Source organism: Synchiropus splendidus, chromosome 7, assembly GCF_027744825.2.
Source record: "Synchiropus splendidus isolate RoL2022-P1 chromosome 7, RoL_Sspl_1.0, whole genome shotgun sequence".
NCBI classification, from domain to species: Eukaryota; Metazoa; Chordata; class Actinopteri; order Syngnathiformes; family Callionymidae; genus Synchiropus; species Synchiropus splendidus.
The window spans coordinates 25,228,669-25,240,590 of NC_071340.1; the positions used below are offsets into that span (position 1 = coordinate 25,228,669).

Here is an 11,922-nt window from a genome sequence, read left to right on the forward strand (position 1 = left end):
AAACAAACTCTTGCCATTCAAGAACAATGCTGCCATAATCTCAAGTTAGAAATGTTTTGAACCTTGGACTCACTCAAGTGGCAAGCAGGGTTGTGGTACACCACACCTGTTTGCTGGCATAGTAGCGCCTACTGCAACAATGTTTGCTACGTGACAACGTGTGCGTAATCGTGTGACATTTTCTTTCACTCAACAAGCCGAATAAACAATTTACGGGAAACTCCCAATCTTATTCAAATATCTGCTGGTGCTACCGGAGCTAAAAATAGAGCGGAGCAGCATGAACGCTCCCCTTTGTTTGCTCTCCCGCCCGCTTGATTTGCCAAACTTGTAATTATGTGCTTGATGCTATTTGTGCGCAAAAATTGAATTACTTTTCCTCCTTGTGAAGGAGTAAATATTTCCCCTATGTTTTCTGAAACATTTGTATTCTCATTTTCCTTGTAATTACGCAGGAAGTACAGACGTTATATGACCACGGCAGGTGATATACGACCTGAATATTCTGAAGTTTCACTTCCATATTCACTTATCTTTTTGTACCTCCTCTCTGACTGTAGTCAAATACAGATAATTTAGCTAGGTAGAGCATGAGGAGAAGATATGAAAAGGGCTAATGATGCATGGCATTGGAAAATATTGATTATATGTTAGTTGATGTAGTTAAAGAATGTCAATATAAATCAAACATTGGAAGCCATGAATGCCTTGGCCACATAGCCAAGGACAAATATGTAAATATAAGATTTAAAGGCAGTACTTTTTCCTATTTTATTGATTTTAAATATTGATCAGTTGTTTTTTTGTTTAGCTCCGACCTCAGCATGGACATATAGATACAGCCTGCATGTGGCTTTGCCCACCTTTGCTCTAATGGTTTTAGATAGAGAGTGGTCTCACAGGTTTATTGAAAACATCCGATGCCCAGTTTAATTTTCAGACTTTCAACCCTTGTACTGCAGACATTTATTGTTGTTGTTTTTTTTGGGTTTTTTTTGGTTTTTTACACTAACTCTAAATAAAGAAAATTGTTTATGGAACTAGTTGGTCAAATGAAAGCAATTTGTCCAATGATCCATTGTGATGCTTTAATCCTGTCGCTAGTGTAACATTTTAATTACCCAGCTGTTTTGTTTGTGTTGATGTTATCAAAACAACACTGGTCTAATTCCGTCCTTATCTATTTGACTGCTACACGTCAGTTAGAAATGTGAGTAGGCACCTCTGAGTTCTGCGCTTGCAGACATGAAAACTTGGTGCCTTCTTCTTCCTACACATTCACTCTGCCTTTGAAGCCCCCGATTGCAGCATGAGATCTGCTGCCATTGTGATCATCTTAAACACGCTGTGACGAAATCATGACCACTGCCTTCCTTATTGTCTGAATATTCAATATATTCTATCAGTTATCAATGTTTTTGAATGAGAAGCGATACATGCCTTTTAAGGACGGTGTCCCAAACTCTTTTAAAGGGGCACTTTTTCATACTCCTATTTTGATTTGAAGCACAGAAAACTAACACTATATTGCACTAAAGCCAATCCCTTTTTTTCCTATTTTGGATGAAGTAAAAAGGTACACAGATTCTACATAAAGAGGTGCTGGAATCCCATATATAATAAATATTCACTGATCGTATAGACATGTCGAACTTTTTCCCCATAAAAAATAGGTTCTTTGAACGGTGCTCGTCGGTGTTGCCATGGCAGCTGCTGTTGAAGCAGAGCCGCTCTTGTCTCAGGTTGTTTGTGCTGCTCTTGTGTTGTGTAAGTGGTCCTCCAAAGGACACACAGCAAAGTAACGTGCAGGGGAAGAGGTGTTAGACCACCCGAGCCTCTGAAGCTGATGGTGGAGCACTGTAGCGTGTGCAGGGATCTACTGTGCTTGTGCATGAGGTGTAGTCATTGATTGTTGCGGAGGGAGACTTCAGGTTTGAGGATCCTCAGGACTGAGATGTGAGTTCACGATTCTTCATCTGTCTCCTGCAGTCTGCCGGCGACACTCCAACAACGCCCAAATACAGCAAGGACCACCGAGACGGCTTCTTCCCAACACCTATCCTGGTCGGCCACCCGCTGCCTGCCCAGGATGCTCAAACCAAAGTGGTGTACGAGCCCCTGAGCAAGGTGCCGAGACCTCAAGCATCGAGCTTCCACGAACAGCCACAGCACAAGAGGGCGCCGAGCTTCCCTGCCGCCATGCCCTTCATGCCACACTCAGGTACGACCGTTGACCTGCAGCTGAGTTTAACCCATGAGACCGACTTTAGCAGTCTTCACCAGACATTTCGATGTAGCAGCAGTTAGCAGGTGATTTTAAGATTGAGGGCTTAATGCAGTGGCACATAACCATCCTAATACTGCATTTACTCTTTAGTTTTTTTTTAGTCATATTCGAAGTTCAAACGCTTTTCTATAGTATTCATCCTTCAATCATTCATTCATCCAGAGCACCCCGAAACGTCGAGACAAGCTCCACTTTTCGGAGTCACTGGATCTGGATCATGTGACGGCTGATCGTGGACTGAGTAGCTACTGTTAGGTGCAATCAGGAGACAATTCATGAACATAGTTGATTGTTTTTGTTGCCTTGAGTAAATGTTTGTGTGGAAAAATGGACACAATGAGCATGTGTCGGCGCACACAGATGGAGCCAGGAGTGGGGGATATTCATGAGTTCATGTGTGTTAAGTTCCACACCTTTGTTGTTGTTGAATCGACTGTTGTTGCTCTGCATTCTTTTTGACGTCACCTTCAGAAGCCGTGGATCCACTTATAGTTTAGATTCCTCCTGACTCACAATCTCAACTTGTCTATGTGTTCATCTTTCTCGATCAGTAGAGAAGTCTTCATCACTTTATCTCTTTACTCCTGTCACCGAAGAGGGTCCATGAAAGCAGGAAGTAGTTTTTTCAAAGGATTAATTCGAACATAATCATAATTTATCTTTTACTCGTGATCCACCACAACTTGTGAGACATTAGAGTAAGATTTGGGTTCAGTTTTTTGACAAAGCCCTCTGGTCTGCAGAAGCTGCAGTCACCACTGCAGTTCCACACGTTTCATCTGTTTAAGCCTCCAAAACCCTGAACAGTGAGCCCCATTTTCAGAGCGACCATGGAATCGTGCAGAATATTTTGCATCCTCATACGGTGGCATGAACACATCATAACAGGTTAGCATCCTGCTACCGTGCGCCACAGTGCGTTATGTAACCGTTTCCTAGGCAACCGGAATGCAGCTGCCTGAGAGTGTGTTAGATGAGTTTTGGTTTTCATTGGGCTGTTTTAGCTGCGGGGGAGGAGGCAACATGCAAGTGGGACAATATTTTAGTCATGAAGGCGCACGAGACACAATGATGAGGCTGAGCTCCTCAAAGGATCCACCAGCCTGGGTGAATTCCATGATCCTGCTGCTACGTAACTGAGATTCCTCTGTTGGTCTGGGTCGGCAGTGTCCACGCCGGAGCAGTCGGAGGGGCTCCTGTACCGACAGCAGGAGTCGCACCTGTGTCAGCAGATGAAACTGGCTTCTGTGTCTCAAGGTCAGGAGTCGACGGCGGCCCCCTGGTTCGTGGAGGAAGCCGCCACATGTAGCACCGCGCCCTCCTGTCCAGGTGAGATGAATATTCACACTGATCCAATGCAACTGCAGCGAGGACCGAAGCAAAACAGACTCAGAGTTGCCGGAGAAATCACAGAGCATCTGCAGTTTTGACTGTGTGTGAAGGTGGCACATGCCCGTGTGTATCAGGAGAGGGAGCAGTGTAGCGAGCGAGTGTGTCGGCCTGTGTTTGTAGACCAGTCTCATCCACTCAAATGGGATGTGACCTAAACATGACGCTCACAGAGGATAGTGGCAGGAAGTTGTCAAAAGTAAAAGCCTCTCTTGTGAAAGGGGGACATCCTTTGTTCAGAGCTACACTTGGACCTGGAGTTTCATTCAGAGCCCCACAGAACTCCTCATCCATGTTGCCTGAAGGAACTTTTATGGCCATCAAGATTGCACCTCAGGTGTCAGGAAGCCTACAGACCCTGCTCATCTTCGTGAGCCAGATGTGGCCTGTCAAACCATTATGTGGCCGACAAGGGCTTTAAAAACATAGTTTTGGCTTAAAGCTGAACTATCAATGTCGAGAGAAACTAGGTCACCTCTGGTGTTGTTCAGGAGGCGTACAAAGATTCGTGATCAAGTTCAGGCTTCATGAACGTGTCCTCGTAGTCTCTGACTGAGCTCCATAATGTTTGGTTGCTTTATTTCAATGAGAGCGCCACCTACTGAGCTCTGAAAGTGAGGACACTGTTTCACGAAGCCTCATGAGACCGTCTAGTGGCTGACATGACTGTCTGTTTCTATTCTGATTTGCTGTTTGAGTTGCAAGTGTGTTTTGCTGGGCCGAGATTTTGCCGCCCGTTTCGTCCGTGAGAGGCCCAGGTGCGCTGGCACGACTGGATCATGAAGTCCTGTGTTTCCTTCTCAGACCAGCAGTCGCTCAGCGAGCAGTCAAAGCTTTCTGATCCAAACCGAATCCGCTCCCGCGTCCCTCCAACCATGCCAAAGCTCTTCATCCCCTCGGCCGCCACCAAGTTCCCGCCCGAGATCACCGTCACGCCCCCCACCCCCACCCTGCTCTCTCCCAAAGGCAGCATCTCTGAGGAAACCAAGCAGCGACTGAAGGTAAGCTGGCCAGACACGCGCGGCACGGGCCCGGGACTCACCGCTGCCCCCTACTGTCTGCACAGAAGGTCATCCTGTCGTCTCAGTCTGCAGCCACGGTGAAGAAGGACACGCTGAGCCAGCCGTCCCTGGAGGTGCAGGAGACGTCCAGCCAGGAGTCGTCTCTGGAGAGCGAGTCGGACGAGGAGGAGGACGACGACATGGACGTGTGACGCTCTTCATCTCTACATCTGTTTTGAAGTTGAGTATTTTCATGGCCTCCGCAGCATGTGCCATATCAGAGCTTTCCACAACCTGTTGCCTTCAGAGCCGACCAGTCGCTTGTCGTTGCGTCTTTTCTTTTTGGATCTCGTGAGCAGCTTTGTACCTTCCAGCCGCAGCTTCTCTCCGACACCGCGGCCGCTCCGTCCGGCATGAGAGTCTCGTCCACGCCTGTGGTTGCATGCGCCGTGCCGCCACATCATCACCTGTAGCAGACGGAAATGTTTACAAGCTAGCTGGCCGCTGATCTCTGCTATTTTTGTACCACTGTAAATCTGCTTCTGAGTATTTGTAGCGTCCTGACACCAGCACTGACCCGGGTTTTGTACATATCTCCTCCCAAAACGCTCCGGCGGGGGTTCAGTGTGAGGCGGAGGCGGGCGCTCGCAGCCGTTCCACCTCCATACGACTCAGGAGGCGCCACTTTCCAGATTGGAGTGGAGGTGAAACGCGCCGCGAGGGGAAGCGCCTGGTGCCGCTGCTGCGATTCGGCAAGTCCTTCTCCGCTCAGACGAAGACCTCGGAATGTTTTTTACCGACCGTTTTCTACTCACGGAGCGATTTTTCAAGGAAGTGGTCTTAAAAAACATCAATGTTCATGAGAAAAGATGTATTTTATTTTTATGTTTGGAGCTGTAAACTGTTTTGTATCGTTTGAGGCTCGGGCAGTTGAACCACAGCCACCAGTGTCCGGACTGAATGCTTACTTCGATGTACAACCAAAAATATATTTGAAAACACACTGATGCTCTTGCTGCCTTTTTTCCACACGTCTGTTTGTGTGAAGCTGAATTCTCCTGGTGTCATTAGATCCTTCTGCGACTCTTTGGACCAGAAACTAGTTCTTTGTCTTCATCCAGGAAGTACAGCGCCATCAGGTACGATTGTAAACAAGATCCAAAGTGCAATTGAGAAGTATAAAATGTACCTTTTTTAAGTGAATTATTCAGATTTCTTTCTGCATAGAGTCAATTTAATATTGAATTGTTTCCATTCTAATTTCTGAGAGCAAATGAGTCGATTCAACTTGTTTATCTTGAGCAGGCAGGTGTGTTCTATGGAACACCAGGAGGCTCCAAATGAACGAGTGAATGTGGAAATAAACACAGAAAATTAAACAAAAATAAGTTGAAAAATATGAATGGAAATTCACCTAAATGGAAATAAATAAGTTTGGCATGTTTTTACCAAATTTTTTCCCCCAGTTTTATTTCAAACTGGTGAGGTAGAAGTAGGGACATGCTCGTTGCCATGAGAAGCCATGACCACCATCAACCTGAAGAGGGCAGAAGTGAGCAAATCCTCGCTCAAATGATGGAGGCTTTCACTTTCTCTGCCTTGCAGCAGGAGGGTGACTGAACCAGAGAGGTGTCTCTCAGGCCGCAGGGCTGACACCAACACTGATCCTCAAGTAAGTTCACCAGTCGCAAGACGAAGACGCTGCTTGGGGTGAGGAGAACACCAGTCCCACGGATGTGCCGGGACAGTCATTGATGAAAGAAGGTGCTTCAGATTGAAACTCACTCCTGTTCAGACTTTTGCTGTGACTCAGAGGAAACCAAATCTAATGAATAGATGTAGATGTGTTTAGAGCTGAAATGTTCCACTCATTTAGTCTCATGGGCGTTTTGGTGATGACAAACGATACGAACGTTCCGATTCACCACCATCCGCTCATGTTTGTTTGTCTTGCATCAGTCTGCATCACTGATCCTCAAGTAAGTTCACCAGTCGCAAGACGAAGAGACACACACACACACACCAGCCACCTGTATAGGAAGACACAGAGCAGGATGTACTTCCTGAGGAGACTGCGGTCCTTCAACATCTGCAGTAAACTGCTGCAGATGTTCTACCAGTCTGTGGTTTCCAGCGTCCTTTTCTACACCGTGGTGTGCTGGGGGGGCAGCATATCCAAGAAGGACACTTCCAGACTGGACAAACTGATCAGGCGGGCCGGCTCTGTGGTCGGCATGAAGCTGGACTCTCTGGTGACCGTGGCAGAGTTGAGGACTCTGGACAAACTGCTGGATATTATGGACAACACCAGCCACCCTCTGCACACCGTCCTCAGCAACCAGAGGAGCTTGTTCAGTGAAAGGCTGCTGCTCCCCAAGTGTCGGACCAACAGACTTAAGAACTCCTTTGTACACCACGCCATCGTACTCTACAACTCCTCACTTGGGGGGAGGAAGTAGTAGGGTACACCACGCTTTACCACATAGAAATGGACACCTGCTCTTACAATGTGCAATACCCATCTCAATGTGCAATAACCATCCCTACGGTGCAATAACCCTTTTTAACCTAGTTTAATTTTTAACTTTTTTATTTTTTATTTTATTTTATTTTATTTTATTTTATTTTATTTTTTTATTATATATATATACTTTTTTTAATCTTATTTTATTTTCAATTGTATTTTTACTTCCAGGTTATTAGTATTATTATTTTTATTTCATTTGTATTTTCTTTCTTATTCTCTGTGTGATGCTCTTCCTAACTGCATGCCCTTTCTTGCCTCTATTGTTACTGGAAACGTAAATTTCCTGGAGGGAGTCATCCCAAAGGGATCAATAAAGTCAAGTCTAAGTCTAAGTCTAAGTCTAGTCTATCAATTCCCCAGGAGAGTTAGGATTTTAAACCTAGCCAAACAAATTACCCCGAAAGAATAGAAATATATACATTTGCAGCTCTAAACTGTGAAATCACATGCATTATAATTTCCATACATACCATAATTTATATACAGTATATACATATTATTACAAGTATTATGATTAATTACAACCAAAAAACAACAGGGAACCAATGTAAGTGCAGTTCCTGCTCCACTGATCCCACTGATGCACAAGACACGTGGCTACTAGGATGAGAACAACAACAACAAACATGGAGGAATCATCCCTGAACCAAAGCAAATAAAGGCATCTGTTTGCTTTGGTTCAGGGATGTTATTCACTACACAATGTCCAGGGTTTCCACCAATCTGAATGGACCCCCCTGCTGCAAGACAGGAATATATATATATATATATATATATATATATATATATATATATATATATATATATATATATATATATATATATATATATATATATATATATATATATATATATGCACTAATCTTAATTTGTTTACTTGCTTCTCTTAAAAAAAAAATGCTCTGTGGTTACACTTTATATGAAGTTCTCATCTATATTATATATCTACATTATTAGCACATAATTCATTCACATTCATAAGGCATCATAATGCATCAAATCTGTTATGAGTGTTCATAATCAGGTATGACGACCTATGACAATGTTTCTTGAGCATTATAAGAGGTGGGGATTGTTGGGTCTTTGTAACTAGATTAAGTTAAAAGACTTTATAAAGCTTGTCATAAATGACCATTCATTATTGTGCACATTCATAACATGTGAACTCTGGAGCTGTTGAATCAGATTTGGGTCAATAATATTTACATTGCAAATGAAAAATTACATTTTGTAAAAAATAAAAAGGAAATCAAACAATTTTTTTTTTTTTTTAAGTAACGCATTACTTTCAATGAAAATTGAGAACTGTAAACAAAAAATGTTCAGCACAAAAATAAAAAGGGAGCTCTTCTATGAAAGTAAGTCAAACATATTTTTTTGTTTGAGTTATATTTTCCTTCCAAATCTGATGTGTCATTTGCAATGTAAAAGGTTTTGCTTGCTTATTATTGACCCAAATCTGGTTCCATAGACGCCTTATGAATGTGTCACAATGTCTCTCTCTCCTCTTCATTATACTGACTTCAGTTTCTGTTATGTAAAAGTGTCAGAGCCCTGAGCCAGAGTCCACACTAGCGTAAATATTACTGTGCTCTTTCACGTGTTTATAGTGCAGGAATGACAATGATCCCAACAAGCGTATTGTGCTGCGCGGAGCTCATATCCACTTTATCTTGAACAAGACTTTTATCCTCAGCGCTGGATCTAAAATATTATCTATATATATATATATATGGCATATTTTCCCCTTTTTTATGGATGAAAATATTCATGAAAACACAATTTTAGTGAATTGTCCTTTTTGTGATCGGCTCAGAGTCCTATGTAACAGTGAGTAATGTGGCGGAACAAGAACTACGATATCAGAAAAGCAAAGGGATGCATGAGACGGCAGTGTGGGAAACTGCTGACTGTGCAGAATGGTCCTGGGCAGCTTTCCTCGGTGACGCCGGCGTGAGCTCAGCAGAGCAGGCCGCTGCTGTGGGGACCACCCCGCTGACCAGGGCGCTCACCAAAGGACTTGTGCACGCGGGTGTGAAGTCTGCGACACCAGGGGAGTCATTAGTCTTCATTAGCAACTTCCAGTTCCTTATGAAGTGCTGTGAAGTTGTCATCTGGCAGGTCGCCGGCCCAGCTCCAGCCCGCCCTTGTTTTCTTATGTGGGGGGCCAAATGTGGGCGCGGCCGGCCCCCCGTGCGCCGCGTCTCGCCGGGCCCTGCGGTCCGGACCGGCGTGTCCCCGGGGGCCGCGGCGGTGAGCAGCTCGTGTTTGGACGCTCTCGCCATCGTCCACCGCCAAGCCCTCCGAGTGGCCAATTCAGCATCAAAAGGGGGCGCTGCATGGCTAATGTGGGCGAAAGGTGTGAGATTTCTCGTCAGTCCACTCCGGGGGATCTTTATGGGGCTGCTGCAGAGCCGTCTGATCCTGGGCCCCGCTGTATATTGGCAGCTGTTAACTGCCCAGCACAAGAGGATCTGTGCACTTAAAGCAAATGGCCGAGCGCCGACACCTGGAGGAGGAGGAGGAGGAGGAGCGTGAGGGCCACTTCTGAGGAGCCTCAGCTCCACCATCTGAGCAGGTCACCTGCTCCCTATCAAGTCCAAGTTGGAGCGTCTGAAACCGTCTCTGCTTCAGCTGCTGCTGCACACTTCAGGACTTTCAGATGAGTCCTAAATATGGCAGAACGTCGTCCAGCTGCGGCCCCCGAGCCCAAACAGATCCGTCCCCTGCTGAACCTCTCAAGTCTCTCGCTGACAGCTGGGTGACCCTGACCAGCGCCTCAGGTGAGGACAGCCACACTGAACCTGCGAAAAAGCTGGGGTCACGTGACCAAGGCCAATGTTGGGTCGGCAACTCTGACCTTCTGAAGCTTCCTCTCACCCCCGAAAATACACAATCGACTGGTGAAATCACTTGCACTTTTTATTTTTCTGAAGAAATAAATCCGCTGCATCCATTCCGCATGAGGAGCAGCCACACACCATCCTCCAGTCCAGATCTGGAGTCCAGATCATACATCAACACATCATGTTTTGTTGCATCGAGGAGGACTCGCTTCTAATCCAGCAGCCACGAGAGACTGAGACAAAACCTTTTGTTAATTCAGATTCATAGTTTCACTGTGAGAAAATCACTGTCATTTTACTCATCCATTTATGAACGATTAAACTTCATCCATTTGGCTTCTTTTTCTGGGGGCGGGGCTACTGGCCATTTCCTCTGAGAACAAATGATATTTTCACCATCATCATGCCATTCACCGTTGAGCATCAGATCTACATTAAAATGATGAAGACACTAGAAATGTGCTCACCGTGTCTTGCTTTTTGACACCACTGTAACAGATACAAAGTCATTTTTACCCAACATTTACACCAAGATTGATGTTGAGCGTCACACTGCCGAGCATATTCACATTACGGTGCCAGGGAACTCATTATTATGTTCCCGGATGACGAGCATTTGAAAGCTCAGACAATATTGTGCCGACGCAGAGATTAGCCTTATGCTAACGCCCTGCTAAAGTGCTGGACACAGACAACAAAATATGTGACTTGGAACGTTGAGGTTGACACTCGCTGTGGTCAGCTGGTTTGTTTGGTGTCACGGCTTTAAATAACACTTTAAAAAGCTCAAAAACCGTAAACAAAAATAGGTAATTCACGATTTGTATTTGCAGAAACAGTTTGATGTTGATGTTCCATGGTAAATAAGTGCAGTGTTGTGTGCAGGAAATACTGCAGACAGTTAAGTAATGGTCAGAAATGCTACGTTTAAGGCTGTAAAAACCTTCAAGATGAACCGTGAATGATCATGAAGAGGCAGTTAATCCAAAAGGCAACATTAAGTTACTTTATTTACATTGCAGAAGTTATAATTTAATGCAAGTTACATTACATAACGCTGCTCTGAAGTCAAAACTAACACCACTGACAAAGCCAACTTGACCTCAGAGACACATTAAAACAAAAAAGAAAAGGTCCTAATGCGTTCAGTCAGCATTTCTCCACCATCGAAACAGAATCGAAGGAAACCCCCATGGTGTGAAGGCGGCCCGAAGATGCGCGGCAGTAAAACCTCCTAAAAAGCGTCTCCTAAGTGCCTGCTGCAAATGGCCTTTTTATTTAGCATCGAGCGCCGGCGCTCAATACTGGGCGGCTGTAAAAGCGCGGCCTGTATGCAGCAGCGAATACAGAGCGGCTTCAATTCCTGGGCTGCGGCTTCACTATGCTAATGCCGGAGACGAGGACGTGAATGACATCAGTGGACCTGGATGTTGTTGTTGTGTGTGTGTGTCGGGGGGGGGGCTCGGGCTGCGGGTGCTAACTGGCTGTGAATTGCCGGCACCACATCCATGCACATGCAGAAACTGGCTGCTTCCAGGGAAACTGGCCTCTAATGAGATTAGCTATGAGAGCTGAGGTCAGTCTAGACACCCCCAATACACAACCCCCCCCCCCCACACACACCCCTCCTCCACCATCCAGGACGCCCCCAGGTGAGGCCTTACCTGCAGACATCATCACGCCATTATGGGTTTACACAGTTTCCCCTCCCAGAGTGTTATTTGGAGAAAGTGGAGGAGAGAGTTGGAGATGTTTATTAAAAGCTCGGGAACCATCCGCCCCTGGCCTCACGACAGCTCACCTTCCTGCTGCGGTGGCTACTTCTTCTTCACCTTTAACAAGACTTTTATTTCAAAACATGACTTCATCCGC

General features: G+C 45.3%; 1 protein-coding gene across 6 annotated transcripts in view; it reads left to right on the forward strand.

Moving 5' to 3' along the window:
* Positions 1 to 7,473, forward strand: part of cabin1 (calcineurin binding protein 1) — a 31,487-nt gene extending 24,014 nt beyond the window's left edge. For 4 of the 6 annotated variants that reach the window (XM_053870581.1, XM_053870584.1, XM_053870585.1 and 1 more), the window contains 4 exons: positions 1,990 to 2,221; positions 3,455 to 3,616; positions 4,481 to 4,677; positions 4,743 to 5,680. In XM_053870581.1, coding sequence (XP_053726556.1) covers positions 1,990 to 2,221; positions 3,455 to 3,616; positions 4,481 to 4,677; positions 4,743 to 4,889 — 738 coding nt within the window. In that variant the 3' untranslated portion in view covers positions 4,890 to 5,680. Of the gene's footprint in view, positions 1 to 1,989; positions 2,222 to 3,454; positions 3,617 to 4,480; positions 4,678 to 4,742; positions 5,681 to 6,282 lie in introns of those variants that run through there. The other 2 variants (XM_053870582.1, XM_053870583.1) reach the window with 2 other exon arrangements.
* The last annotated feature ends 4,449 nt before the right edge of the window (positions 7,474 to 11,922 follow it).